At 40.1% G+C, this 27,395-nt stretch overlaps 4 protein-coding genes across 6 annotated transcripts in view; all 4 read left to right on the top strand.

The window, feature by feature from the left end:
* Nucleotides 1-8,959, top strand: part of fam219aa (family with sequence similarity 219 member Aa) — a 12,353-nt gene extending 3,394 nt beyond the window's left edge. The window contains exons 2-6 of one of the 3 annotated variants that reach the window (XM_010794528.1): nucleotides 2,829-2,925; nucleotides 3,539-3,632; nucleotides 4,224-4,304; nucleotides 5,762-5,816; nucleotides 6,304-8,959. In XM_010794528.1, the coding sequence (XP_010792830.1) occupies nucleotides 2,829-2,925; nucleotides 3,539-3,632; nucleotides 4,224-4,304; nucleotides 5,762-5,816; nucleotides 6,304-6,459 (483 nt within the window). In that variant the 3' untranslated portion in view covers nucleotides 6,460-8,959. Of the gene's footprint in view, nucleotides 1-2,828; nucleotides 2,926-3,538; nucleotides 3,633-4,223; nucleotides 4,305-5,761; nucleotides 5,838-6,300 lie in introns of all 3 variants that reach the window. The other 2 variants (XM_010794519.1, XM_010794511.1) reach the window with 2 other exon arrangements.
* A 1,078-nt stretch (nucleotides 8,960-10,037) lies between these two features.
* Nucleotides 10,038-14,889, top strand: LOC104965532 (nicalin-1). Its single transcript, XM_010794499.1, has 15 exons — nucleotides 10,038-10,179; nucleotides 11,031-11,221; nucleotides 11,421-11,565; nucleotides 11,654-11,751; nucleotides 11,878-11,955; nucleotides 12,632-12,735; nucleotides 12,970-13,058; nucleotides 13,144-13,283; nucleotides 13,370-13,548; nucleotides 13,642-13,729; nucleotides 13,830-13,868; nucleotides 14,199-14,371; nucleotides 14,464-14,517; nucleotides 14,599-14,677; nucleotides 14,810-14,889. The coding sequence occupies exons 1-15, from the start codon at nucleotides 10,038-10,040 to the stop codon at nucleotides 14,864-14,866; spliced, it is 1,656 nt and encodes a 551-aa protein (XP_010792801.1). The 3' UTR covers nucleotides 14,867-14,889.
* Nucleotides 14,890-16,060: 1,171 nt separating this feature from the next.
* On the top strand, nucleotides 16,061-18,199 carry LOC104965523 (uncharacterized). Its single transcript, XM_010794488.1, has 5 exons — nucleotides 16,061-16,192; nucleotides 17,031-17,338; nucleotides 17,433-17,465; nucleotides 17,573-17,662; nucleotides 17,746-18,199. Exons 1-5 carry the CDS (start codon nucleotides 16,073-16,075, stop codon nucleotides 17,834-17,836), a joined length of 642 nt encoding a protein of 213 aa, XP_010792790.1. The 5' UTR covers nucleotides 16,061-16,072; the 3' UTR covers nucleotides 17,837-18,199.
* A 327-nt stretch (nucleotides 18,200-18,526) lies between these two features.
* On the top strand, nucleotides 18,527-23,639 carry myorg (myogenesis regulating glycosidase). The gene is made up of 3 exons (XM_010794475.1): nucleotides 18,527-18,598; nucleotides 20,910-21,284; nucleotides 21,436-23,639. The coding sequence occupies exons 2-3, from the start codon at nucleotides 21,022-21,024 to the stop codon at nucleotides 23,225-23,227; spliced, it is 2,055 nt and encodes a 684-aa protein (XP_010792777.1). The 5' UTR covers nucleotides 18,527-18,598; nucleotides 20,910-21,021; the 3' UTR covers nucleotides 23,228-23,639.
* The last annotated feature ends 3,756 nt before the right edge of the window (nucleotides 23,640-27,395 follow it).

The raw sequence follows: 27,395 nt of genomic DNA, 5'->3' as shown, positions 1-27,395 counted from the left end.
CTGACATTTCTTCGCAGGGGTGTAACTGCAAAGACTTTCACCACTTCGGGGATTTACTCCACCACTTGAAATCAAAACACCCGGACAAATATGCGGAGTATGATCAACGTAACCCTGTTCTCTGACATTCGGTGATATTTTTTCGGCCGAAAGGGCCTTTTTAACCATTTTCGGCCGATAATTTTCGGTTGCTGAATATTCGGTGCATCCCTAAGACGGGTTTTTTTATTGTGGGATATACCCCGCTAGTGTGTATCAGCAATGGATGCATATTATGTTGAAGAAGTGGCAGTGAATTCTGTCCCAGACATCATAATACTGCGTCTCTTTCATTAATAACCGCCAGTTTTGCTGCATAATTTCAAAGGGATTTACTTGACAGACAATTCGACCCTACCTCATCACAGTATCTCTCCATGGTGGAAGAAAAGTGTGAAAAAGAAGATCCTTTGGGTGAGCCTTAATGATCCAAGGGAAGCGCCTGTCACAGAACAGAAAGAGTGTGTGTGTGCTCGTTACAGTGGGAAGGCCTCATCTGTGCACTGTGCTTTCATGCTCCTAGTTCACTGTTGCAGCTCTCATTCATTATTCCAGCTAGATGAAGCAATGCTTCATCGCTAGATTAGAATACATCTATTGAATGCATTAAAGGTGAATGGCTTTAGTGGATCACAGTTTAAAGAAAAAAAACTTCAAGCTGTCATTCATCTCTCGATATTGTAGAGAAGTGGGGACATTTTCTTTTATAACAAGAGACGAATTGCTAAGGTTGACAGCAGACTCTTTTTTTCATCATCGAAATAACCTGCTGATTATTTTCTAGATTAATTGGTCTATCAAATATCCATAAATAGTGAAACAAATCCAGCCCAGTTTCTCAAAGTCCAAGAGGAAGTCTTTTGTCATTACAAAACCCAGAGACATTGATTTAATGATGTTATTAAACCAAGAAGAAGCATGAAATCTCCATATTTGAAGCTCAAACAGCTGCCCTTTTTGCACGAGTAATTTGTTTAACCAATAAACCATTATCAAAATAGTTGGCTACTGTTTTCTGAGAATCAATTCAGCTCTAGTGAAATGTTTTGTTTGTGCGCATTACCTTGACATTACATGTATCCGTGTGGTGCTTTGCTGTTTTACCAGATTTTGTTTTTGGCAGGCGTCTTGTTTTGAAACGTGTCACATGGAAATTGATATGCAAAATAAGCCTCTCACTGTCCCTGCTAATTACTCATGCGTTTTTTATCAAGCTCTGTGAGATTGGATAAGCTTTATTGGTCACATGGAATTGGCCTGAATTCCTATAATATCTCTAGACCTTTTTATTTTGCAATCCCCTCAACCCCCCTGCAATCTTTAGAGACACTTAAGATGAATGATTAAAAAAAAGAAGAAGTGTTTTTTAAAATAGATATCAAACACTTATAGATTGTATCTGACATTATTAAATATATATAAATACATAAAATATATATATATAAATACAAATAGCATACAAGTATGTGAGAAGTGATCTGATCCCATGTGATTTTTCAATTGTAGCGTTCTGAGTTTCAGCTCCAGTTATTTAATTTTGATCGTTTAAATATAGCAGACATTCCTCTGGAGAGAATACAGAGTGTTTGACAGCCAAATGCTCGGTAGCCTTTGCCCATGTGGCCTTTGGGGACCCTCAGAGTGCAACAAGGGGAGGCCTGTAGGACCAACATAATGTGGAGCTCTGTCACGGAGCAGGCCTAGCGCGGCCCAGCTCCCCTCTCTCAATCTGGGGAAACCGTGGCTCCAACAGCAACCTCCCTGTTCTCCCACGGCCTCCTCCCCATGCCATCACTGCTCACACATAAAAGAACACTCAGACCTATTGATGCTGCAAGCCAGGCAGCTATAGTTGCACATAGGCCTGGGAAATCTTGCCAGGGTATTGGACACATGCGGGTCCTAAAAAAAGAGCTCATTTTGTGGCCTATCTGGGCCACTGCTAGCTGGTGATGAATCAGATGGTGGCTCTTGAGTTGAGTGTTCCCTCAGGACCGTGTTTAGGTGCCAGATGACAGTATAGAACAAGTGGATTCGAATTGTATTAAAGCCTTGGGTCAAAGTTATATTCCTGTCGGCTTCTGAATTAGCAAACAATGTAGTCTATGAACAGACAGGACCCCAGGATATGTATCTGAGATATATGAGATTGTTCTAAAATAAGATGTCACATGTTTGTTGTTCACGTTGTTATTAGGGGTGTAAATCACAAGTGTCCCTATGATGCAATATATATTGATTATTTGGATAAATGTACGATCATTCTGGTATCACAAAGTCTGCTACCATACGATTTTGATTAGATCCAATTCAGGGGCCTGGGATCGATTTGGGAAAAATATATTTGTATCAACTCACAAAAAGCAAATATAATATTATTTTATTACTGGGTTCTTCCAGACACTTAAATGAGAAACAATCAATCATTTTCGAGAAAAAGAGTAAAAAAAGATACCTCCTGTATATGTGTATATGTGTGTGTGTGTATATATATATATATATATATACTGTGTCACTACTCTCATGTTAAAGCACTGTTTGATGTTCATGAAGGAGGTGCGCTTTCACAGAAATGGTCACCCCGACGTGCCTCATGAATTCCAAAATAAAGGCGCTTTGCAGAGACTATGACGTGTATAGATGTCTTTACTTTGCATAAATCGTATTGCATAATCTATCCTTGATTGATACCTTAATACATAGCACTGTAACATTGATAGCTGTTGTACATTTATTTAATATACTTTTTCATGCTTAGTTAAAAATATTCCCTCTGCTTTTAATTTTAGGACCCAGCTGCATCCTCCACCTCAGAGGCAGACCCTGACACAAAGGGAGAGTCTGTGGCCATGAACTACAAGCCCTCACCACTGCAAGTCCAAATAGGTATCACAAACACGCTGCAAATCAATATATCACATGCCTTTACATTGACTATAATTACATTTGAACAGGAGCAGCAGCAAAGAATAGAAAGCTCTGTATGCAGATTTGTGTTGCACATCATGAAAGGTCAAAGCAAGCACAGACAGTCTATTCGACATCAGTTAAACATAGATCTAGTACCATACAATGTTCAGAGAGTATTACATGTCAGAGGTGCCATAACATGTCTGAGCTGCCACTGTTTTTGTACTGCCACGACACTGTGAAAGCCTTGTCACACTCCACATTCCTTGTTTTTATTTACTCCTAAGGGCTCTGTTCCAAATACATTGCCAACTAACATTGTTTTCTGAAACCCTGAAGTCAGCATTTCAAAAAAATGTTCAAGATTGCATCCTGTAAAAGACATTTATAATGAATCAAATGTCTTGCCTGTGCTGGCTACAGAGACTCGACTATGATTCATAGCAGCTGTAGAGCAGATACAATGAAAAGTATTTTCTTTTCAACATATTTGAATGTTTTTTTCAACTAAATAATCCACAACTGACGGTCTTGAAGTTGAGGTGTATTGAATCATTTGATGATGACCTCACATCCTGTGGTTGCCCAGAGAAACAGAGGGATCTTGCCAGGAAGGGATCAGTGAAGAATGGCACTGTGGGAAGTCCTGTCAATCAGCAGCCCAAGAAGAATTCCAGGACAAGGTAACAGCGTCCACCGCCTGCTCATTTCCTGTTGTGTCCTCCAGCACAAATGTTACACTTTGCATCCATTAGCATCTCAAGCAATTTGTTATTGTAACCTGCGCTCGGCCTGCTAATGAAGCCGTTATTAGCTGCCAACCTGCTTGGGTCATTAGACGCCATTTGACTTCGTAATGCTACTACTACAACGCACAACAAAGCTGTTGAGAGGAAGGGGGTGCGAGTGGTGAGCATAAACCCAGTACAACCCACAACATTGACAACTGGCTCATCTGTCTAATCCTACTCCCCAGTGGATTAGTGGAAATATAAGAAAGGCTACCGACTGGTCTGGACTCAGTCTCCGAAGGGAAAAGATAATCTAGACACGCCTGCAGTCTGAAAGCTACAGATTAGCCCCCATTTTTTATGTTTTGTGACCCGTTAGAAAAGCAACATTTACAGTACAATTATACTGTTCCTATCTTCCTATGTTAGGAAGTATGTTAGTGTGTGTTTCAGTAGGAAGGCATCTAACTGCTCGGCGAAAATTGCTTTTTCAAATCTGTCCTCTTTGTGTCCGTCTGTCTCCTTGTCTGTGCTCGTATTCAGGTTGGTCGTGCCAAATAAAGGCTACTCGTCTTTAGACCAGAGCCCAGATGAGAAGCCCCTGGTGGCACTGGACACTGACAGGTATGTACATTATTTACTAACACTAAAATATCACACTATATGAAAAACAACTTTGTCAGGCTGACCTAAAAGGACAGGACATGTTCCATCTTGTAGTTTTGCAGGTCTCACTCTGTCATCATGGTAACATTAATCCATAGAGCAACTTGAGAGAGTTCTTAACAGAAGGGATCCTAAAAAAGGGGTATAGCCTCTCCCAGGGCGCAGGATTAGCGGATAGCGGGGTGAGGATTTGGACGGGGAAAAGCGGCTCAGAGGGAAATGTGTGCTCCCTTCCACTCTGTACCAGCAGGTCTGCATTTGACGCAGATGAGTCCCACCCTTTGTGTCCTCACCAGGGAAACTCTCTCATGTGAAATGAGCACTCTGCAAGCTAACCACGCTTGCATCATGTCTTGCGTCATGCACACACCCTCTGACAAGCTTTCTGGCACACAGGACCCCCGTTTGTTTATTGTCCACATTTTAGTTTCAAGTGAAGAGGCTTTATACAATGACACTCTGTTCTGTTTGTTTACAGTGACGAGGGCAGATTACTCATTTAGTGGAAAAAGCCTGTTTGCGGTTTTGGCCTGATATTTCTACTTCTTGGAACATATCTATAATAAAAAGGGTTGATTGTTGCCTCTAGTTTGTTGAACATGTCGCTACAGTGTGAACATTCAGCCTCATTGTTAAAGCCAATCGTTTCATAGGACTCAAGAGACGGCAACAGCATGTTAGCTTTAAAGTATTCTTTAAAGGGACATGTGTCTAACTACTCAGTCTGTGAAAACGGTTGTAATGTTATCATGTGTAAGAAAACTAAGTTAAAAATTAATAAATATACAATAACCTTGAATTACCTTTTTGGAAACAGAATACAGAAACAATTTCTCACCTACTTATTGAAATATCCCATACATATGGATGGATAGGGAGTCACTTATTTAAAAGCTACTAAATCTTTCTACACTGTTACATTAAAGATATTATTATTCACTATGATAATTATTAACAATACAAATATATATACAGTGACTGACTTTACATCTTTATACTCCAGTTTTTTTATTGAATGATTAAAGTCTTCTAATATTCAAATGTTATGTTCTCAATATGTATTTATATAACTTATATCTGATCCGTCTGTGTTGTGTTTTTCAACTGCATTTTAAGTTTCTTTTGTATATTATCATTTTGTAAAAGAAAAACCTCATACATACATACTACTTATTTGAAACAAAGTCTGCAGTACAGACTGGGACCACATAGTTTGAAAGACAAAAGAGCTTACAGAATTGCATTATGGGTAATGAAGGAGCCACCTTCTATTGGCTTACCTATACTTCGCCTAAAAGTCAGGATATCTCAACATGTGCTGCTCCGAACTACTCGTTAAAAAAAGTGACCATATGTTACTATTGTTTGGACCGTCATATGGTTGTGTCTAACTTCTGCTGTCTCCTGTCTCTCAGTGACGATGACTTCGACATGTCCAGATACTCGTCATCAGGATACTCCTCAGCCGAGGTGAGATGTCTGAGGGACCAGGTATCTATACACGCATTATACTGTTTCACTGCGTCATATGGTGAACCCCCAAACATCAACACCTGATCACCCAGTTCCATTGTCACACCAGGTATCTGTGCACCCATTGGAAAAAATGTATACTGTCTTCTCGGAGGACTCATAGTCACAATCATCTGTAATTATCTCTCCATAAGTCATATCCAAATTCCTGTTTCATTTCTTCCTCTTAGAGTAGAATATATTTTGTTATGTTGTGCTTCTTGATTCCCCTCATTGCCACCACTGATCTGCCTGCACTATACACTGCTGCCTTCTGTTTCTGTAATATTTAATTTATTCGGATCACCATTGTTTTGAACACCTATATTAAGATTTTTGGAATTAACATAAGACTAATTTAACCAACAAGGAGTCTCCCGGCTGAAGGATTTGCCAAAATTGTCCCGAAGCTCTGCTGATACTGCTCTTTTTGCATCCTCAGCAGATCAACCAGGACTTGAACATCCAGCTCTTGAAGGATGGGTACCGGCTCGATGAGATCCCGGATGACGAGGATCTGGATCTGATCCCCCCCAAAGCAGTCAACCCCACCTGCATGTGCTGCCAGGCTGCTCCCTCCACAGCCTGTCAAATCCAGTAGCACCACCCCCCCCCCAAAAAAACCTCCTGCCTTCCACCTGCACAGAGGCCAACTACTGACCAGAGTGGCAGAAAGGAGGAAGAACTATCGGCTGGCAGAGGCACAAAGGGGAAACTAGGCTTTATAAAGGCTAAATTAAGAGATGTAGATAGGTCTTGAGGAGAAGAGTCAATATGTACAGTATCTGTGCACGTTCCTCCTATGGTTGGATCTGTGCATCTTACTCGATTGATGGCAGAAACATTACCTCTAAAGGAAAACACGTTACTTTTGCTTCTTCTTCCTTTGACGTCCATCTCATGCTTGTGGATAAGGACCATGAAAGATGGTGGAGAAGAACCGAAACAAAATTGGTTGACAGGGCGGCATTTTCCATGACGTCCACTTCTACTAGTCTACTATGGTCAGATTGGATGGACAAGAAGAGATTCGAAGTGTTGTAGTGGCCATTTCTTTCTCATTTCTTTTAGCCAGTCTGCTCTGTCTTCCTGTGTATATATGTGTCAAAAGACATGTGGGTCTAAAAATGTCAAAGAAGGAAGTGCTCAGCCATCAAGCTGCTGATGAAACACTAATGCTTACACTCAAAACACTAGTTTTCTTTTTCAAGTTTTTCTGTTACACCAAGGTTGTTTTCATTGCTTAATTGTGTCATATTCAGTTAAAAGAAGCTGAAAACAAATAGTTTTTGCATGTTGCCTGTTAACACTGTGTCCTAATGACCGGCTTGCGCAGTTTAAATCGACCTCCTAACACATCCTTGTGCTGACGATACATTATGTGAGGCGTGCTCTTAAAAAACACAAAGTTAGTTCAAATGTAGGTACACTCACTGTCATTTCAGTAGGTAGAGAGAAACTGTCAAAAATAATGTCGGAACAGCTCACAAGTGTGAATGTGTACAAGGAGCACAAAGGCAGTCAACACCATGAATGTTGTTACAAAATATTAATAGGAATATTAATACGAGGCTTAGATTATGTGCAAATACATAGAACATTGTTCAATTTTGGCCATACCTGTTGTGGGTTCAGAAGAATGTCTTTAAAGTGATTCCATATTGCCAGAATGGAAATTATATTAAAAAAAAAATGGTATGGTTGTACATTTGCGCATATTCCCCTTTAGGTATTTATATAACCGATTTTTTTTTATTTGATTTGGGGAAAGGAAGTGTATATGTAGCACAGGACACAGCTGTGTATTGTCAATGTTTTTTTTTTGCCGATGGATGTTTCCCACAACGTTGAAGAGTACGTTTTTAGGAAGTACCGAACAAAAATTGTTTATTTGTCACGTTTACATCACTCTAAAGACATATCTAGAAGATTAAGTCACCTGCATGTGAATCTGCTCTGAAACAACAGATCGTTTCCCTAAACACAAAATGCACATCTGATGACACCTAAAAAAATATTTTCTATTTAGCAAATCTTGAACCTAGATACACTCTTATTTCTTTTCATATGACTACAGTTCGAAGTATTTGTGCACTTTACACTGTGGTGCAGGTTCTTCTCTCTCGTGACAAGCTGAAGTGTATTCTGTATGACTCGTATTCAAGGGACTTGAGATTAGGATGTGAAATTACTTTTGAAATACTGTGCGCATCTACTATGAACAACTTTATCTTGATTCACTTTGTGCACATATTGCAGCGTTATATAAAACATTGCATTCATCTTTCATAACTGTTGATTTTTGTTAACACGTTTACAATTTGTTTACATTTACATGAAAATCCATTCAGATACAACCGTGGAAAAAGAGCATCTCTTTGAGCTTTTTTGGTTAAAGATGTGCCAGATCTGCGTACATGTAAGAATGGTCAACAAAGGAAGAGGTGTTTCTGCTCTGGTCAAAGGAATAACTGAATAGTGACGTATGTAAAGAGTAAAGGAACTAAAAGCTACTTGGGAAGAGAACAAAAATGCTAAATCCTGTTAATCTGTTAACACTTAAAAGGGCATCTCCTTTACATTATACTGCCCCAATGTTTCTGTAGCATTGAAATTACAAAAGTATTTGAAAAAATGTAATTAGCCAAATATGGTGCCATGTGTGTAGATTTTAAAACGACTTGCATTAAGTAGAAAAAATACACGAATAGTACTAGGTGACTAAAATGGCTACTATAACTGTACAGTTACACCAACATTGAGGAAATGGTGCTGAGTTTCTTTTCTTCTTTCTTTTACATGCTATTTGATTCACTCACAGGCTGTCGCAGGCTAACATTGTGTCACTGGGTTGTGTAGCTTCACTAATCTCTTGACTCTAGAATAATGTGTTGTAACATAAGCTATTTATTTGCAGTTGTGCGTTTTTAATTTATTTTCAAGAATGGGAAATAATCCATATCCAGACTGAAGCTTTTTATTTTGTGTTTGTTTGTCAGGTGCTTATAATGATGATTGTGAACTGGTTCCATTTAGATTTTAACAGTGTCAAAGTTCTGTGTATAGTGCAACATATCAAAAATAAATATTAGATATCTGCAGTTGGAGGGTGTCTGGTTTTTGTAATTCCTTGTTATGCCATTTCATTTTTAAGCAATCTTTTACACATGTCACCAATAGACAGTCTCATTAGGGGATGAAGTCTACAAGTAAGTCAAGTGCAACTCTCTCCAACTGTTGTCCCTGCAGGAGATGCAACAAATAGCTACTGTATGAAACCTTTTGCCCCCCACACAGAGTCTCTGCGGGTGATGTGTGATTATCTACTCAAGTGAATGAGGGTATAGAAAGATAGAGTAGCAAGTGTGAGGGGTGGGGGGTTGGGTATTTGTGATTAGCCTTGAGTTGATCCTTTGGAAGCAGATGGCGAATGGTGGCTTACCTACAGTACAGGACACGCCTTGAATCCCAGGAGCTAGTTTCATGTCAGAGCAGCAAGGAGTAGCACTGAGGAAGACCTAGGACGAAGGTTCATGAGACAGGAGCGTTGGGAGACTGGTGAGGAACATTTACCTGCACACAAAAAAGATAGTGGAACTTTATAGATATCTGTCATCTGTCAGTGTTATGGAGACTACGGCACACTCTACGTGACCATATGGATAGCCAACCTTTAGACTTCGAATACAGCAAATATCCTTGCCATAAAAAAATATTTGGACTCTATTGAAATCATATGTACATTTGAATGTGTATAGACTGGCCTTGTATATACTGTATGGCCTGGTCTCTATTGATATCAGGACAGAAGAAAGTCAACACAACTTCCATTGCAGACTGAAAACCCACCTGTTTCGACTACACATTGGCCAAAACATTTAAAAACCTAAAAAAAAGTTGCACTTCTGTATCTATCAGAAAGGTTTGGCGTTAATTGAAGCCAATGCAGTAGCACTTAAAGTGGTTTGGCATAGTGAAAGCTAATGTACTTGCAGGACTATTTTTGCTATTTTCAGTTTATATCATATCTTCATGGTTGATTGCACCTGTTGTTAGTTACTTTGTATAAAAGCATCAGCTCAATGAAATGTAATGTATTGAATGAAGCTTCCTGTAACGTCACCCTTCCCTCATACTGTAGATTGAGGCTATAAGAGGACACAGGCAGGAAGTGACATCATGTTGCCGAGAGAACTGAGTGTAGCTGCCGTGCTGCTGCTCTACGTCCAGTCGCTGCATGGCTCTGCTTTCCATCCAGTTTCCTCCCATGAGTTCACTGCCTACAGGATGCAACAGTACAACTTAGTACAACAGAAGTATGGTAAGTTCAGAGAGTTGCACATCCAGTGCTGGAAAGTACATTTACTTACAGTTTGAGGTAGTTTACCTTTCATTTTATGCTGCTTTTTTACTTCTAGTTGCCTCTATTCCAATTTGTGCTCCATTGCACATGTCTCAGAGTTGGAGTCACAAGTTACTTTTTAGATTTAACATAAAGCAACATATGATTATGCTGTTGATGTGAATACCACAAGGGATAACAGCTTAAACTTAAGAAAGAGATATATTACATTTGCTAACCAATCATGATTCGTGATTCAATAAGATTGAGATGGGATCACACTAAATTGCCACACCAAATAAGATCATTGGTGTAAAGTAAATATTTATTGGTGGATAATTATTACAGATGCACTAATTTAAAAAATGTTGCTAATTGAAATTAAGCCAATTCAAACTAACAAAGTGTCTCATTTATAGCAATGTATACTATCACATAAACTGATATTGTTTGCATTTCAATTTTTATCATAAATAAATAAAGCTCAGATTAAAAATATTACAATATTCTAAAATCAGAATCCTCAGAATCAGAAATCCTTTATAAGTCCCTCAGTGGGTAAATGTACGGTGTTACAGTAAAAAGTGAGGTAAAAAAAGGAATGCAATATTAAAGACAAAGCTAACTTAATATAGAGAAGAAAAGCACACATTAGTAAGACAAAAAATAAAGTCAAATAAGTATACATCCATGGCTAAAAAAGATGAGTATCAATTTAAAGAACTTAGTGACAGACTTATTATTTCCTTTTGTATTTCTGCTTAGAAGAACAGCTTAAAATCTCATCGGCCTGTTTTCATTTTACACTCGTCTTTTATTTGTGTGTTCAGGTTGCCGTGGAGCCATCTTGGGGGCGGAGGCACGCTCAGCAGACGAGCCGGTGCTGACCCGCCGCTGCGTCATCATGAAAGTGATGGACTTCACCACAGAGAAATACCTCGAGGCCCAGAGGCAAAATGCTGCTGCCATCCTCATCCTGCTGCCCACAAATATCTCTGCCATCCCCTACGATTCAATACAGGTAACAAGTTGCTTCAGGACATGCTGCAAGCCAACAAGTACAAATAATACAGCATCTTTTCTGATCCATCAGGCAGTTTCCGAATGTCATATCTCACATCCTAGTGCTCCAGGGTAAACAGCCTGCTCAAGTGTTAATGATCACCACACCACAGGGCATCAAAAAGAGTAGTTTCAACAATCCTCTTTTCCCCTCGCAGTCCTTCATGGTGAGTGAGAGTGAGGTCTTGCTGAAGGAGATCCTCATTCCAGTATATGTGGCGCCTGAGGATGAGAAACTGCTCATCATGTATGAGGAAGTCAAGCAAGCTGCAGCCACCAGGACCTTGTCTATATTCGTCAGAGGTGAGGGGTGCAAGAGGTTATTTTTACTGTGAAGATGCTGAAAAAACATTACACTGAGGTTTATATGCTTTTTTTTAATTTCTGGCAGTCCTTCGAAGTATGGTGACAGCTACAGCCTTTCAGATGTCGTTGAGCAACACTGCTGCTATAAAGAGCAGCACTGACACCACCTTCACCACGCTGGAGGTGAGTATGGGACCAGGACAGATGATTTCAAACATTTGATTGACATTCTTCAGTTTTCAAACTGGATTAGTTTGGCTTTTGATTAGTCGTTATTTCTGCATGTATAACTAGTGATGTTTTCTTCAGGGAGTGCTTCCCGGAGCCGAGGAGGATGCGCCCACAGTCGTAATCACCGCCCACTATGATTCCTACGGGCTAGCACCAGTGAGTTACATAAACATTATGAATCCAATTTTCAGCACTGTTTGGTTGTTTCTATGCAAACTACTACAAATATCCAAATACAATATATTATTTTGCACGGGACTGTCAAAGAAAATTATATAAAACCCTCCAGGTGCAGGAAAAGAGGAACTTTTAGGAAATAAAACTGAAAAGAAATACAAGAAGTAATTGCAGTAATGTGATGCAATCTACACAGTATGTTCTGCATCTACGAATGCTTTTAGAAAAAGAAAAAACAGAGACTTAGTTTAGCAATGACAAAAAATGCATCCCATCCCAGTAGTGCACTAAGTACATAAACTTAAATACTTAAGTTGTGTCTACTCCATCAAATGTATTTGATAACTTAATATTTATAATACAGAACAAATATAGAAAATAGTGCATCATGTATTATAACGATAAGGTAACACTTTAGCTACCCGGCAACATATACAGTAAAGCTTTAACATTGAAAAATATACATTTTAACTTACCTTAATACTACTTTACTTTTTGTTTTTAAAATACATGTGGACACTAATGTGTGGAATAAGTATGGATTTTATAATTGTATGCAAATATGTCTTGAAAAAGGGGTCAAGGGTTATTTTTACATTTGCAGTATAATTCTTTCTCCATTCATATACAGTATATGTTTGTGTTTTTCCCACAGTGGTTGTCGTACGGAGCAGACTCTAATGGCAGTGGCGTCACCATCCTGCTGGAGTTAGTTCGTCTCTTCCAGAAGCTTTTTAGTAGTCCTGGCACCAAACCACCGTGAGTTGCAGTCCCCCCCAACAGAAGTACATTTTAACATAAGGTTAATAAACAAGCTAGTTAGTGTTTATAGGTGTCCACATTTCCCAGTGATGCTAAAAGTACAAGTATAAAAGTACAACAAGCTATGAGAGCATACTTTTTTTATTATGAGTGAAGAACATAAAAAATAAAGTATTTGGAGCAGCCAGATAAAAATTATTGACCATGTTCTGATTTATCTTTGGTCTTTAGATTCAATTTAATGTTCTCCCTAACTGGAGGAGGAAAATACAATTTCCTTGGCACAAAGAGATGGATTGAAGATCATCTGGACCACGCTGGTGAGTTTTTCTTGAAGTGTTTGGACTACTATATCTGAACATAAGCAGCCCGTTTAAATCGTTCCTCCAAACCTTTTCTCTGCAGAGTCCAGTCTGCTCCATGATAATGTGGAGTTTGTGCTGTGTTTGGATACACTGGCCAACAGTGATGAACTGTACATGCACGTGTCTCGCCCTCCTAAACCAGACAGTCCCATACAGTCTTTCCTTGAACAGCTGGAAGAGGTAAAGAAACTTTACTGCTAGGTCCAGAGAAATGGACTTGGTTTGTCTCAGTTTTCTTGGACTTCAAATGTGTGAATTTCCTGCAGGTGGTGTCCTCCAGATTCCCCTGGGTGAAGGTGGGATTGGTCCATAAGAAGATCAATCTTGTGGAGTCCTCAGTAGCGTGGGAACACGAGCGCTACAGCCTGCGCAGGATACCAAGTTTCACTCTGTCTCGTCTTGATGACCCCAAATCTGAGCACCGTGGCTCCATGCTAGACACCATGTGGGTTCTTAATTCTGATTCTGATTATTTGACACTGGATATGAAGAGATGATGCAAAGAAACACATAACAGTTGTATTGTTTCTTCCCACAGGTCACAAGTGGACTTCAGGAAAATGAAACGTAATGGCGTCATTGTAGCAGAGACATTGGCACGTTATATGTACAATCTCTCTGACAAGGTGATTAAATGCATACAAACATAACGCATGCATCCTAATAGACACTTTTCATCTGCATTTCATTGTAATTAATCTTTTGATCTCCCTTTATTTTCACAAGGGTTCACCAAAAGATATGCAGGTGTTCAAGGGCCAATTGGTAAGTTTCAGGTTATTTTGGTAAATATAATCGTTTATATAATGCATCTTTGACAATTGTTGACCTCTGGTGTTAGTTTATGGGAATTGCAGTGTATATCAAGGGCCTGGGTCCTAGTATTAACTGCAGCTTGTTAATTCAGTTAATTCAATGATTGGAGGCATTTGACTAAACCCACTATTTAAATATATATTGGAGTGTAACAGTTCAAGAATTCTGTTTCTCATGGGTCAATATTGACCATACATCAGCCTTTATTTTGTGCAATGGAACATGAGACCTTTCCTGCTTTCTTCTTTTTGTGAATAAACGTCTACATTCTGGCTGTAGGACTTTCACGACAGTCGCATGTCGAGTCTGATGTCCTCTCTGACATCGGTCCCTCGGGCCACCCAGCTGCTGGATAAGGAGCCGGCTCACATCCTGCTGGTTAACTCTCTGGAGCACGAGTTCAAGCGTTACCTGCAGCAGGTTCACAGACACACCTTCCGGCAGGACAAGAAGTACGCTGTTGAAGAAGAAGCAAACACATACTGATCAATGCAGGAGGAAATCCAACAATATCACTAATGATCAACCATTTGTCTTCAAACAGGGACCCTGACATTACCTTTTTTGATCAAATGAGCCAACAAATTGTGATGTACAGGTAAATATTTCTGTGTTCAAATACATCTTGTTCTTACTTTTATTTCAATATGTTTGGACTCTCATATACTTGTTCTTCCAGAGTGAAGCCTGCAGCCTTTGATCTGTTCCTCGGCGGCTGCATTGCGGCTTATTTGGCAATCGTTTACTACACCATTCAGGTCCGTAAATGTACCCTTTTTACATTGTCCATTCATACTGTTTTGCATAGCACCCTGCATTTCTTCTTGTGCTTTGAACACTTGACACTTCCGGTTTGTCCTCTCACAGCATCTGTCTGTTCTCTCTTACAGAATTTTGATTATCTCTACATAAAGCTCAAAGCGGCAGCGAAATACAAGCACGAGTAAATAACACTGTGAGTCTATGGCAAGGGCTTTGAAGTCCGCATCGCACATGTTGGACGTCTGCTTCACTGGCTGTGCAGAACATGAAAGCCATGCAACAAGAATCTTCTGAGGCTGATCATCATGCATAACTTAAAGAAGCATGCATTTGCTTTGAAATGTTTTATCCATTTTTCTATCAAATACACTGTACTTTTGTTGTTTGGAAGTGATGTAGAGAGTATGAATAAAAGGAAGAGTTTGGGATTTGCCTTGCGTCAAAGTATACTACAGAAGGGACAAACTAGTGATTGGATTTGATTCAGAGGCCCAGTGAAGGTCGTTCCTGCCACAATCATTACTATGATTCCCCATGTCCTCTCTGCATCTGTTGACATGGATTTGACTGGGCTTAACGTGGCTGTCAAACAAGGCCCGACCACCGCAGCGAGATGAACAGCCAGTTCCTGTCACAGATAACTCAGTGAAAGCAGTGGAGACACAATGGCACCCTACAGCACTTTGGTGAATTATTGATGCTCATGTGGCATGCTGACAGTGAATAGAGGTGACCCTGGGTGGTGGGAGATTCTTAGAAATCCCATCCCTGCTCCAGTTTGTTCCAGTTCTGCAGCTCAGATAAGACTTATGTTGCTTTAACTTTGAGGCAGCAAAAGAGCTGGAAGCCTTATGTTTGAGATCAATGCTGGTTACTTTGTGAGGGCCCCTGGGAGGGAGTCATGGAGAGTGACCCCAGGTATGTGTGTCTCTGCAGGGGGCCTGGTGCTTAAGGGGATTAGTGTCTGTGTGCTCAGGTGGCACAAAGAGATGTTCTGGTTCACCAAGGATGCTCTTCACCCATCTCTTACAACATAGCCTAGATTCATCACAATAGCTGCATGTATAACAAAGATTTTACCATCTACTGTAGTTGTTCGTTGATCCAAGCAGGGGTTACAGCTACTGATGCATGCAAACGTGCTGTGTTCTGATCCATTGAACACAGGAAGAGTAATATATACACATAAAGTAGGTGGCGTGCAGAACCCAGCAACAGTTTTCAGTGGAGAAAACACACACTTCAGGACATTTGCATACCAAAAGTGCAGGTAAAAGAATAACAGATGCACACGAATGAGGGGAGGAGCCACCAGGTGACAGGGGAGGAGAAGGATGCACATAACTTTTAAACAGACTGGAGGGGAGCAGGTGAAAAGACGATAAGTGAAGATGGCTCCTCAGCTCTATTTAACTATGTACAAAGAGCAGTTTGCCTCTCCTGGCACAGCAAAACGAGAACAGCTTCGACCCACCTCTGCCCACCGCAGGAACAACCCCCAGCCCCGGCCGGTAAGAGGAACAGCCATGGACTGCATGGGTTTAAAGGGATATTTATTTATGATTGTGCAAGGACAGTTTCTGGAGAAAATGGAAGTGGTAGTCCTATAATCAATGTATTTAGCTAATGAAACATTTTATGCATTCGATGTCAAACAAGGCTAATTGGGTCACTTATTGTTGGCAGTATCTTCATTAAGCCACACTATTGTGCCTTACTCTAATTGGTGGCTGGTTGTTTACATTTCCCTTTGCTGGATGAAAGCTGTATCACATCTATTATTCAGAACTTCCTCAATGCTTATTTGTTCACCCCCGACATGGAGTAAACAGAGATCAGGAGAGATAGAGAGTATAGTCATCCTTCTGTAAAGGAAACAAAAAGCTTAAAACCTACTCAACACATTTTAATTTATTATAACTAATTTAAAACATGACTGTTCTTTACGTTCTAAGAACTGAGAGAAAGACATAATCTTCAACGAATCTTGAAATCTCTTGGTAAACTCAAAAAGAATACATTTTTTATGTGGTCTTAACATTCCTTTTATTGCGTTTCTATTCCGTTTATCATATTTGCATTCCTTTAAAAACTATTGTATTACTGTATAACATATTTTTTCTTTCTTTGCTTTTGTCCAAGCACTTTGTAAAGACAGATTTTAAAGCTGCTTTTTAAATGATTATTATTATAGTAAAATCATATCAAATGTGAGTTGCTGTACATGTAAAAAAAGATATATAGAACTAATTGTAAGAACGACAGTTACATATTGTTTTTAATTCACCTTGTCTTCTATTTATTTTCTATTTCTACCCATACATGTCCTTTTATCCCTTGTCTTTACAGGACTTTCTGTTTCCCAAGAGCCTTCAGTCCAACTACAGGTCACGCCGCACATTACCACACCCCTCGCCCCCTGCGGACATTGGCCGTCCCCTCTTCCCCCCTGTCAGACATTTATCTTTCCACAGTCCAGTTGTGACTTGTCCAGACAACTTCCTGATAAAAGGCAAACAAAACCTCATGCCTCCTGTCAACCCATTCCGAGCACAAGCTCTGCCCTCTGCTGACGCACTACAGAAACTACAACTGACTGAGCCTCCTTCTGGCACTGAGTTTAAGCTTCATGCAGCTTGGAGGAAGCCAACAGCAAGGTAGCACTACATTGGATGTATATACAGTCTAAAGAAGCCTCTAACCAAACTTGATTCTAATAGATTTTCTTTGCATTCAAATTGACTTTCACAGGGCTGTCTATCCACTATCAGCCCCGCAACTCAGGTAAGAGACCTCTTGACCTGACCTTTAGACCCTGAAAACCCTAGATACTGTTTGTTAATGAGCAATATTAATGATTCATCCTGACAAAATGACATTGTTATGGACAGGCAACATGCAGGGGCCCAGCTCCGAACAAGACCCCAAACCACCAACCCTCAATACCACTCTCTACGAAGGTCTAGCAGCCAGAATAATAGGTGAATATTGAATAAATCTGTCAAAGCGTGCCAAAAGTAAGAACCATTGTGGTCTAATTTCTGCTCTGATGGTCTCTCTACAGTGGGTGCTACAGCTGCTTCCACGTGGTGAAGCCCTACCAGGCCGGACACTACATCATACACCCAGAGTTTGTGTCTGAGTGTCTTCGTTAGGACCATTAGCACTGTTTGACCTGACCTGCGGAGGTCCTTTATGGAGATTGTTAACTTCACTATTGTTTAATTTCTTCACTAATTAACCCAGCGAGACAAGGTGTAAGAATGAATAATGTAACTGTAGGTGGCACTCTTAAAACTATTATATCCCTTCACAGCGTGGCCACTTTTGCAACTCAGTCCTAAATCAAGCACCAAAGATCTTCCCAGAGTGAGGCAATGTGGCCCTAATGTGTTTCAATCTGTGGCATTAGAAGTGTATCCTACTATTAGAGAGATAACCTTTTGATAAAGGAATTCTTTAATGCGTGTTTGGGGGGTTAAAATATTCAAAAAACTCTGCAAACAAGGAAACTTTATAGACTTTTTATGGGATTATCATATGTTATTTATCTATAGCAGACTTGAGTTCTATGTATGGTCATATAATGACTTGAGTTCTATGTATAGTCATCATTATATGACATAACATAGAAACGAAGTCCCCATAACAAAATGTTTTAGGCTCACTTGCTATGCAGAAAACGTTGTAATTTAACTCGTGTGACAGGTTTGAATGATGTACTACAGTGTAATTGATACATAATGAGAAAATAAACGGTAATGCTCCCACCTACTGGACTACATTTCCCATGCTGCGGTGGGCGTATTCAAGGCGGATACACATCAATCAACATGCCTTAATGCCTCTTGGTATTTTTCTGTGAACTGAAGCAAACACGCTGTGCTCGGAGCTGCAGAGGGGGCAGCTGCAGATCGGTAGGCAACAAACTATTTATAATGAACAGTTAAAAGTTTAGCATGAGGGTAAACGATAATACTATGCTACTTTTCTCTCACGAATTACGGGTTGTTTTCCCTCCGTTAACTTTCCTGCACTACCGCGCAAAACAACGACTTTCTATAAATCTGACTATACTGTATGTAGACGCTGTGGGTACATTAGCGAGGAACATTTATTTTCAGTACGGCTATAATAATGCATGTATTATAGCCTACATTTTTATTTATATTTGTACTAAATATGCATAATTTAAGTAAAAAGTTAAACTAATTCACAGTGAGACTTTACTTTAGCTCTGTAAAGTTCTGCCGTGTGCTTATCTAAGTTAGCAGAGTATAACTGTAAACACACACGCTTACTCTCACGCGCACACACAAACACGCGCGTGCTTCTTACGGTATAGTGAGGCTTCTCACACTTCTGTTCCGAATGTATCAGCACTTCTGTGTCTATTTTTTCCATGTCAGAAAAGATAGTGGATCGGCTGAAGTGGCAGCTTTGATACCCCCTTCTCCTTATCACAGCATAAACAAAGAAAGCTCCAAGTCTGCCTGTTCACACTGTTTCAATGAGAAAAACAAGCCACTATAGCAGGCTTGGAAAACAGGGTGGGTTGTCTTTGTGTGTAGTTAAAGAGTGTTAAGATTAATCAGTTATAGGGACATACACTTTTGAAAACCTTTTTCAAAAGGTTGATGCACACTGTAGATAATATCAAGAATTATAGAATTAATTAATTACATTGTTTTGTTAAAAACAATTTAAAGTTAGCTTTCTGGCCTCCAGCATCCTACGAATATGAATATTTTCTGTAGAGCTGCAACGAGGAATTGATTATAAAAAGTATTTTTGTTTAAACTATAACATTTTTAGTAACTTTTCAAGCGAAAATGGCCGAAACTTTCTGGTTCTAGCTTCTCAAATGTGCTGTGTAATTTTGGACTGTGGAAATATGCATTTTTACTTTAAAAGAAAAATAATTGATTAATTAAGAAAATAATGTTTCATTGGTTTTCTTAATTAATTACATTTTTCACTTCAGTGGATATTACACACTGTTTTTACACTTGAATCGAATAAATTAAATGAAAAAACAGACAACAGATTGATTAATAACAACTTGTATTTTGATTTAAAGTTGATTAGATAAATGCAAATAATTATGATTATGTGTTTCCCTCTTCAATATAAATAAATATATGAATACAGTAAACCACCTTGTCAATTTCTGCAGCCAGAGTGGATCTCCAGGAAACCAACAGTTAGTTATCTGTTAATTAATGATGGGCTCATGTTATCAGTCCTGTTGTTGGAGGAAATCTATACTAAGGGTGGTTGAACACAGAATTAGTCAATTAGATTGCTAATTAATAGCAAGCATTTTTTATTATCGACCTTTGCTGCCAGTGCAGACCAGGAGGGTCAATTGCAGTTAGGACAAGTCAGCATATAGGGAGTACTCGGGAGGGGACTGAACTCCCCTCTGTCGGCAATGCACCTTAATCTAATCTATTCTGACTAGCCAAAACCACAATAACTAACATCAGGTAGTTAATTACCCGTAAACGTTTTTGCTGTATCACTACTGGGAGGGACAGACTGGTCTAAATGAAATAGAAACTAACATCAACAACAACTGTTTTTTGGCAGTTTTGGTTGATCTGGCGTGATGAAGCACACCCTCCAAGCTTAGTATTCTTTCCTCTCCCTCCCGGCATTGGCAGAGCATTAAGGCCAAAATCCCCTTTTCTGCTCCTCTACTTCCTTACATACAAATTAGTATTTTTTCAATTGAACTCGTATGTTAGAATTACTGCTGGGAACATCCACTTTATCCTCTTACGGGTAATTGGCAGTAGATTTGTTTTTGTTAAATCACACATCTTAAAAGTTTACATTCTGACAGCATAATGCCTCCAAGTGCTTTGGAATCCCTTTGTGCAGCAATGCAGAGCATGTAAGACAATGCCAGAAATGTAATAGAGGCTTTGAACTGACAAGGAAACAAAATAGAATGAGAACAAGCCTGGCAGCTAGTGTTTTTCTGGCTGGGGCTATTTTCCTGAAATTACCTGATAGTTAAGTGATTTAAAGTAATCTCGACTAACCACAGCTGGTAAGATATATAACGTGAATGTTCTGTCCAAAGGCTAAAGGTACAGAATGCCTTGTTATTTGATCCTCAATGCATTTTGTCTATAAATACTGTTTCAATGAGAAAAGCAAATATTGCATGAAGACTTTGACATTGACTTTTCAATGCTTGTTATCTCTCTCTCATGACAGGCAGGCAGACACAAAGACGGGGCCAGAGTGCGGCACACAAGGTTCCCTGGAAAATATTTCTATGAGCTCTTAAAAAGCAACACTCAGAGTTGCCAACCGAACAGCAGAAGTCATGTATCAAGTTGTGCCAGGAGGAGCAGGAGGCACAATTACAGATGTTATCCCCAAGCAGAAACACAGCAAGGACACTCGACCCTTAGTCGGAGCCGGGGTAATCGGCCTGGTGCTGGTAGTTGCTGCAGTGACTGCGTGGTGTTATTATATAGCCTCTATACGCAAAGCTGAGCTGCTTAAGACTCAGCTCCTGGATCTGAATAAAGATGGCTACATTATCCGCAACCAGGGAGGGTCTATTGTATTCAGAATGGATTTCAGGTTGGTATTTTACAATGGTCTTCACATTTTTAAGCTTTTGTAATGATGCATATTTCAGGTTCATTAGAATATTTCTTTATATGTAATCAAGTCGTTTTTGAAAATAAATTTGATATTGCTTTTAAATCCAAATATATTTAAATCTTGGCAGGTCAGGTACACTGGATTTGGATTCATGCTCCAAAGAGGGGGAGATGCTGAGCTGCGGACAAACCACTGATAGAAAACTGAACTTCTTCATCGAGACGGTGCGGCCCAAGGACACGGTACAATGCTACCGTGTGCGTTGGGAAGAACTGGTTCCTGACATTCCTGTTGAGCATGCCATGACATACACGTTTGCACACTGGTATGGTGGTGCTGTGTCAGCAATACAACACTGGCCTGTTTCCATTAAAGGCCAACAGGCTCCCAAACCCTTTGTTACAAGTGACATCTACGCAAACCGCAATGAATTTGGAGGAATTTTAGAGAGTTATTGGCTTTCATCCAATGCTACAGCCATTAAGATAAATAATTCAGTACCCTTCCACCTGGGCTGGAATGACACAGAGAAGACCATGTCCTTCCAGGCACGATACAATGACAGTCCCTTCAAGCCAAACCCAGGAGAGGAGCCATGTGCTGAACTCAGCTACAGAGTGTGCGTGGGCTTGGATGTGACATCCATGCACAAGTACATGGTCCGCAGATACTTCAACAAACCAAACAAAGTGCCTGCCAAAGTCATGTTTCGCCATCCTATATGGTCGACCTGGGCTCTACATAAGACTGATATTGACCAAGAGAAAGTTTTGGAGTATGCTGCCAACATACGCAAGTATAAATTTAACTGTAGCCAACTGGAAATAGATGATCGCTACACAAGGCGCTACGGAGAGTATGAGTTTGACCCCACTAAGTTCCCCAATGCCACCGCCATGTTCCAGAAGCTGAAATCAGATGGATTTCTGACGTCACTCTGGATTCACCCTTTTGTTAACTATGACTCGGAAAACTTTCATACTTGCGTAGAGAGGGGGCTGTTTGTCCGTGAGCCTACAGGCCGGTTGCCTGCCTTGGTGCGCTGGTGGAATGGCATTGGTGGCATTTTGGACTTCACAAATCCAGAAGCCCGTGATTGGTTTTCCTCCAAGCTACGTTCACTGCGTTCCAGGTACGGAGTGTCATCCTTTAAATTTGACGCAGGAGAGACTAGCTTCTTACCATGGAAATTCAGTACCAGAACTCCCATTCAGGACCCAAGTTTTTTCACCAGACGTTACACGGAAATGGCTATTCCCTACAATGATAGAGCTGAGCTGCGCAGTGGCTACCAGTCCCAGAACATATCCTGCTTCTTCAGACCAATTGACAGAGACTCTGTTTGGGGCTACGAGTTAGGTCTCAAATCTATTATTCCCACCGTGCTTACCATCAGCATTCTTGGCTATCAGTTTATTCTACCAGACATGATCGGAGGGAATGCCTATTTGAACCGCACAGAGGGAAATCATGTCTTACCCGATCGAGAACTCTATATCCGCTGGCTGGAGCTGATAGCCTTCATGCCCTCCATGCAGTTTTCTATTCCGCCATGGGAATACGACAACGAGGTGGTTGAAATTGCACGAAAATACACAGCCCTTCATGAGAGTATTGTGGCACCCCGGGTCCTGGAGCTGGCTAGTGAGGTGCTGGACACCGGGGACCCAATCATACGGCCCCTGTGGTGGATTGCCACAGGTGATGAAACGGCCTATAAAATCGACTCACAGTTCCTGATTGGGGATGACCTCATGGTAGCCCCGGTTTTAGAGCCGGGAAAGCAAGAGCGTGACATCTACCTCCCTGCCGGCCGTTGGAAAAGCTACAAGGGGGAGCGATTTGATATCAAGGAGCCCCTCCATCTCACAGACTATCCTGTAGACCTGGATGAAATTGCTTACTTTGTTTGGGTGTAGCAAGAAGTGAATGTCAAGCTGAACATACTTGATTTAGCCTTCGCTGGAATTTGCTGGTAAGAAAAGCTTCGCAAATTCAGCTTTTATGCTTGTTACGAATAAACCTTTTCTCAATATATAAAGAATTTTTAAACAACCACTCATTACATCACTAAAGTGAAATTGTTAGGTTCAAACGTGCTCAGAACCTTATCTTAATTTTAATCTAATTTTAACATATGAATTTTTAATTCTTTTTTTTGCATTTTCTTTGTGGTTTTATGTGAGATGGCTAAGCAGTACACTCAACTTTTTTTAACTTTTGTGTAACAATTGATAACTGGCAGCCACTTTACGAAACATTTCTTAAAAAGGGAATACTCAAAACTGTGATTAAAGGTGGGGTAGGTAAGTTTGAGAAACCGGCTCTCGATACACTTTTTGTTGTATTCCATGGAATTCTCTTAACATCCCGATAGCAATGAATATCTGAAGTTCTTTGACAAAAAATCCATACAAAAATGTCATCTGTGGAAGCCGTAGTACTGTAAAAAGCACGACCAATCAGCCGGCCCGGCTAAAATAACTGGATGACCTACCTGCCTGTCAGCCTTCCATGTGTGCACAAACTTATCTCAGGCCTCATTGGTCATGTGTGCGTTCGTCTGTGTTGGAGGAGGGGCTCTGTAAGGAAGTGGCAGATTTTTTCCGGCTGTGTATTTTCAAATTCCAGCGCACTCGAGCTGGTTTCTCCAAAACTACCTACCCCACCTTTAAGTAAGGCACAGATGCCATTGTATGCCGTAACGGCGTACAGTTGAATAAGCCACACGGATCATGTATTTTGGGGAGGCAATTGAATGGGCCATACCTGAAAACACGTCTTCTACGTTTATGCTCCGAGGTACTTTTCAAGAAATCAGGTTTACATGCTCACTTATCAGGATGAATGCTTGAGGTTTAATCATTACAAACTGCATGTGCGCTCATTTGTGGAACACAGTGTCATGTAACTAGTCTTAACGCAGAGAAGATGCCTTTTTTTAGGTACTAAATATTTTATGCTCTTCCTCAGGTAACAGCTTTTTTCTGGCTGCAGTGAGTTTTAAAGNATAAAGACTTTACTGGAATTTGCACAGTAATAAAACAAGGAAAACAAAACTTTCACGGACCTATGCTATAGATCGCATTATAGTTTTCCTCGAAAGAGTGGTTTTGTTTTCCTTGTTTTATTACTGTGCAAATTCCAGTAAAGTCTTTATTTTGAAACGCTATCTGAGTCTGAGTTTTGAGTCGTGCAATTGAGTTCATGCCTCAGTGTTCTCCCCTGACACAGACTTCCTGTCTGACCGCCGATCTCTGTGTGTTTTTCAGCACTCCCATGTTCACCTTTGATCTGAATGCAGCAGTTGGTGATGTTGCCTGGTCTCCATACTCCTCCACTGTTTTCGCCGCTGTCACAACAGACGCAACGGTAAGTGTCTGTTTGAACTCACATCATGCAGCCCACCACTGCAACGTAAACATTTAGACGTGTTTGCCTGTTGGGGTATTTTGGAATACCCCAAATCAGCATGATTTGTGCTTGGATTTGTTATTTGATTTGGAATCCAAGTGTTTTTCATTTATAAAAAACTGATTTGGTAGAGGGCACCTTGAATGTTTCTTTCCTTTAGCTAGGTTAAGAAGTGAAGACACAATACTCATAAACTTTATCAATACAATGAATCAAACATATAATAACATCTGAGATATTTCATGGCTCCAGGTGATATAGGGTGACAGTACAAGCAGCCTCAGACCTATGAGAGGGCCTATAGGATGCTCTGTCTGAAGACTATGATTATCACCACGCACATCTGCTGTGTACCTAAGAAAACATGAGCTTGACACTCACCTGACGGAACACGTGAAATCACAGCTGCACCACCTGCCCCCCACTTCATTATTATTCCTGTAATATAGTTAAAGCCCCAGCTGACTAAACCCGTCCTTATTCAGAAGGCTAAGCCTCAGGAAATTGTGTCTAGTTTCTTGTGACAAAAGCTGCTTCCTGCCCTCCAAGAGGTTATTGATTCCAGCCAAGAGTAATTGCAGTGGATGCCGGGTTGCTTATTTACACATCATTTCTTACTATGGCTGCAAGCTGTCCCCCTCGGTTTGTCCTCACACCAGTCTGCACCGGGCTATAAAAGTCCAGAGTGTTGTGTCTGACACATTTCCTTTCCAGTGTGCCAAGAGACGTGGAGTGAGAGTGACAAAAATGAAATGAGAGCTGGGAAATTTGAGAAACACCTTATGTGATAGCGTGTGTGTGCCGTACTCCCAAATGCCTGAGTTCAATCTCGTAGGCAGAATTCATAATGCAGTGTACCCATTTTTATGGAAATGATTTGACAGCCAATAGAGGAAACGTCAGAGTTGAAGACAAATTCATAACCACAAATGAAATGTCCCTTTACAGTCAACAAGTGTACATAACTGGCAATGCATCCAGAATATAACCAGCGGTTTGTTTGATTGTAAACATCCTCTACAGAAGAAAATCAAATGACTTTGCTGGAAAGCATATTTAATCTCAGGCCTCTGTTGCGAGTTATTCTCTGAAACTGGATCAAAGGCAATTTTCAGCAGCTATTAAAAAAACTCATTAAAAGCCCAATAGTTGGCATACATTTTTACAAGCACAATATCCACTCTATCTAAGCAGCAGGAAGGACAAGGATATTTAATGTGTGTCGATCAAGGTCGTCGTGACTGGTCTATTATTTGTCAGTGTGCTAAACTCAACACTGAACTATCATTTCAGCCAAGGATTTGCTTGGGCAAAATAGACTTCTGTTGACATTAGCTATACTAGTGTTTACTGTAATGTCACATTTTGAGATCTGATCTGTATTCACTGAATAACTGTTTAACATTCAGTCCAAGGCGAGGCGATACTCATCATGTGGTGGGGATCACATCTTATAAAAACAATTGCATTGTATTGAACAATTAAAGAATATTCTTAGTATTCTCACGTTCACCAGTGTGGCAGCAGTGCTTCATGGTAATCAGCTCATTATTCCCAATGATTGCAGGTTTTTTCTCAGTTCATTTGTCGTTTGCTAACACGTGTTTGTTAGAGCCTGTGTGACTCGTGAGCTGTGCGCCCATTGACGTGTATTTTCGGTTGATGAAAACCTGACCTGCTTCTGCCACATTACAAAGTGCCAGAAGCACAATGACGTACGTGTCTGTATGTGTTCATAAGAATAATGACGTGCCTGGCAAGCTGAGGTGTAAGAATGACACTGAGTTGTGCAGTGCAAACAAATCAAATGTCTCTTGGTTCTCTCTGTTCTTGCCTCTCCATCTGAGCTGTTGAGGAAATCAAGTGTCAGGTTGAAATAATGCAAGGCCCAGGCCTATCCTCCAGTGATGAGTCTGAAATCCATATTTTCTCTTTGTGCACCCCCTGAACATGGACTGCCTCATAATTCAGTTAATATACCTTCATCGGTTCATACTAGATTTTGTGGATGTGAAACTTTAAAAACATCAACCTAAAGTCATCAAATCTGCCGAAATAATTCATCAAATATAATACGTTAAAATAAAAGAAATTACAATATGTATTGCAATATCAATTTGATAAATCATTAGGGCTACACAATGCCCGGAAAATATGAAATTATGTTTTTGAATATCACAATAACAAGATAATTATATTTGTAGTACTCAGTTCTGCCTGGGCTGCTCAGTATACTGATACAATACAACATTGCACAGTAAATACATTTTTTAAAGTATTTATTAAACATTAAAGGCTCCAATTTAAAGAATACAATTACTACATTTCTTTAGTGTGTTTAAATTATAGTCATTTCAGCCGTAAAATGCATCCTAAGTTATTGTGTGAATTTCAAATGTAGTTGTGGTGTACCAATGCTACATTAGTGCTAATATATAAAAAGCAAAAACACTGCAGATAATGGTTGAAGTGGTGGAGGTTACAGGAAGTCATGCTCTGGTGGAAAATGATGATTGGTAGCGAGTGATGACAGCGAAGGTTTGTGTGGTGCTGGGACATATTCAGTGTGAACCCTCGCAGCCGGGGCACACTCATCTTTCTGGTGAAAGGAGTGGGATGTGCTCTGTTGTTGCTGGAAAATTGTCCATATGAAAGGTGAGAGAAGAATACATG

This window comes from Notothenia coriiceps, unplaced genomic scaffold (genome assembly GCF_000735185.1).
Source record: "Notothenia coriiceps isolate Sejong01 unplaced genomic scaffold, NC01 NC01_scaffold00002072, whole genome shotgun sequence".
NCBI lineage: Eukaryota > Metazoa > Chordata > Actinopteri > Perciformes > Nototheniidae > Notothenia > Notothenia coriiceps.
The sequence above is the reverse complement of the archived record's forward strand: the minus strand, read 5'-3'. Positions and strand labels throughout refer to the sequence as shown.

Coding starts and splice junctions, on each gene's coding strand:
- myorg (XM_010794475.1), top strand. CDS start 21,022: ATGTATCAAGTTGTGCCAGGAGGAGCAGGAGGCACAATTACAGATGTT. Junction 21,285..21,435: donor GTATTCAGAATGGATTTCAG/GTTGGTATTTTA, acceptor AAATCTTGGCAG/GTCAGGTACACTGGATTTGG.
- LOC104965523 (XM_010794488.1), top strand. CDS start 16,073: ATGGCTCCTCAGCTCTATTTAACTATGTACAAAGAGCAGTTTGCCTCT. Junction 17,339..17,432: donor TGGAGGAAGCCAACAGCAAG/GTAGCACTACAT, acceptor TGACTTTCACAG/GGCTGTCTATCCACTATCAG. Junction 17,663..17,745: donor TCTAGCAGCCAGAATAATAG/GTGAATATTGAA, acceptor GTCTCTCTACAG/TGGGTGCTACAGCTGCTTCC.
- LOC104965532 (XM_010794499.1), top strand. CDS start 10,038: ATGTTGCCGAGAGAACTGAGTGTAGCTGCCGTGCTGCTGCTCTACGTC. Junction 11,222..11,420: donor TCCCCTACGATTCAATACAG/GTAACAAGTTGC, acceptor TTCCCCTCGCAG/TCCTTCATGGTGAGTGAGAG. Junction 12,736..12,969: donor AGTCCTGGCACCAAACCACC/GTGAGTTGCAGT, acceptor TTTGGTCTTTAG/ATTCAATTTAATGTTCTCCC.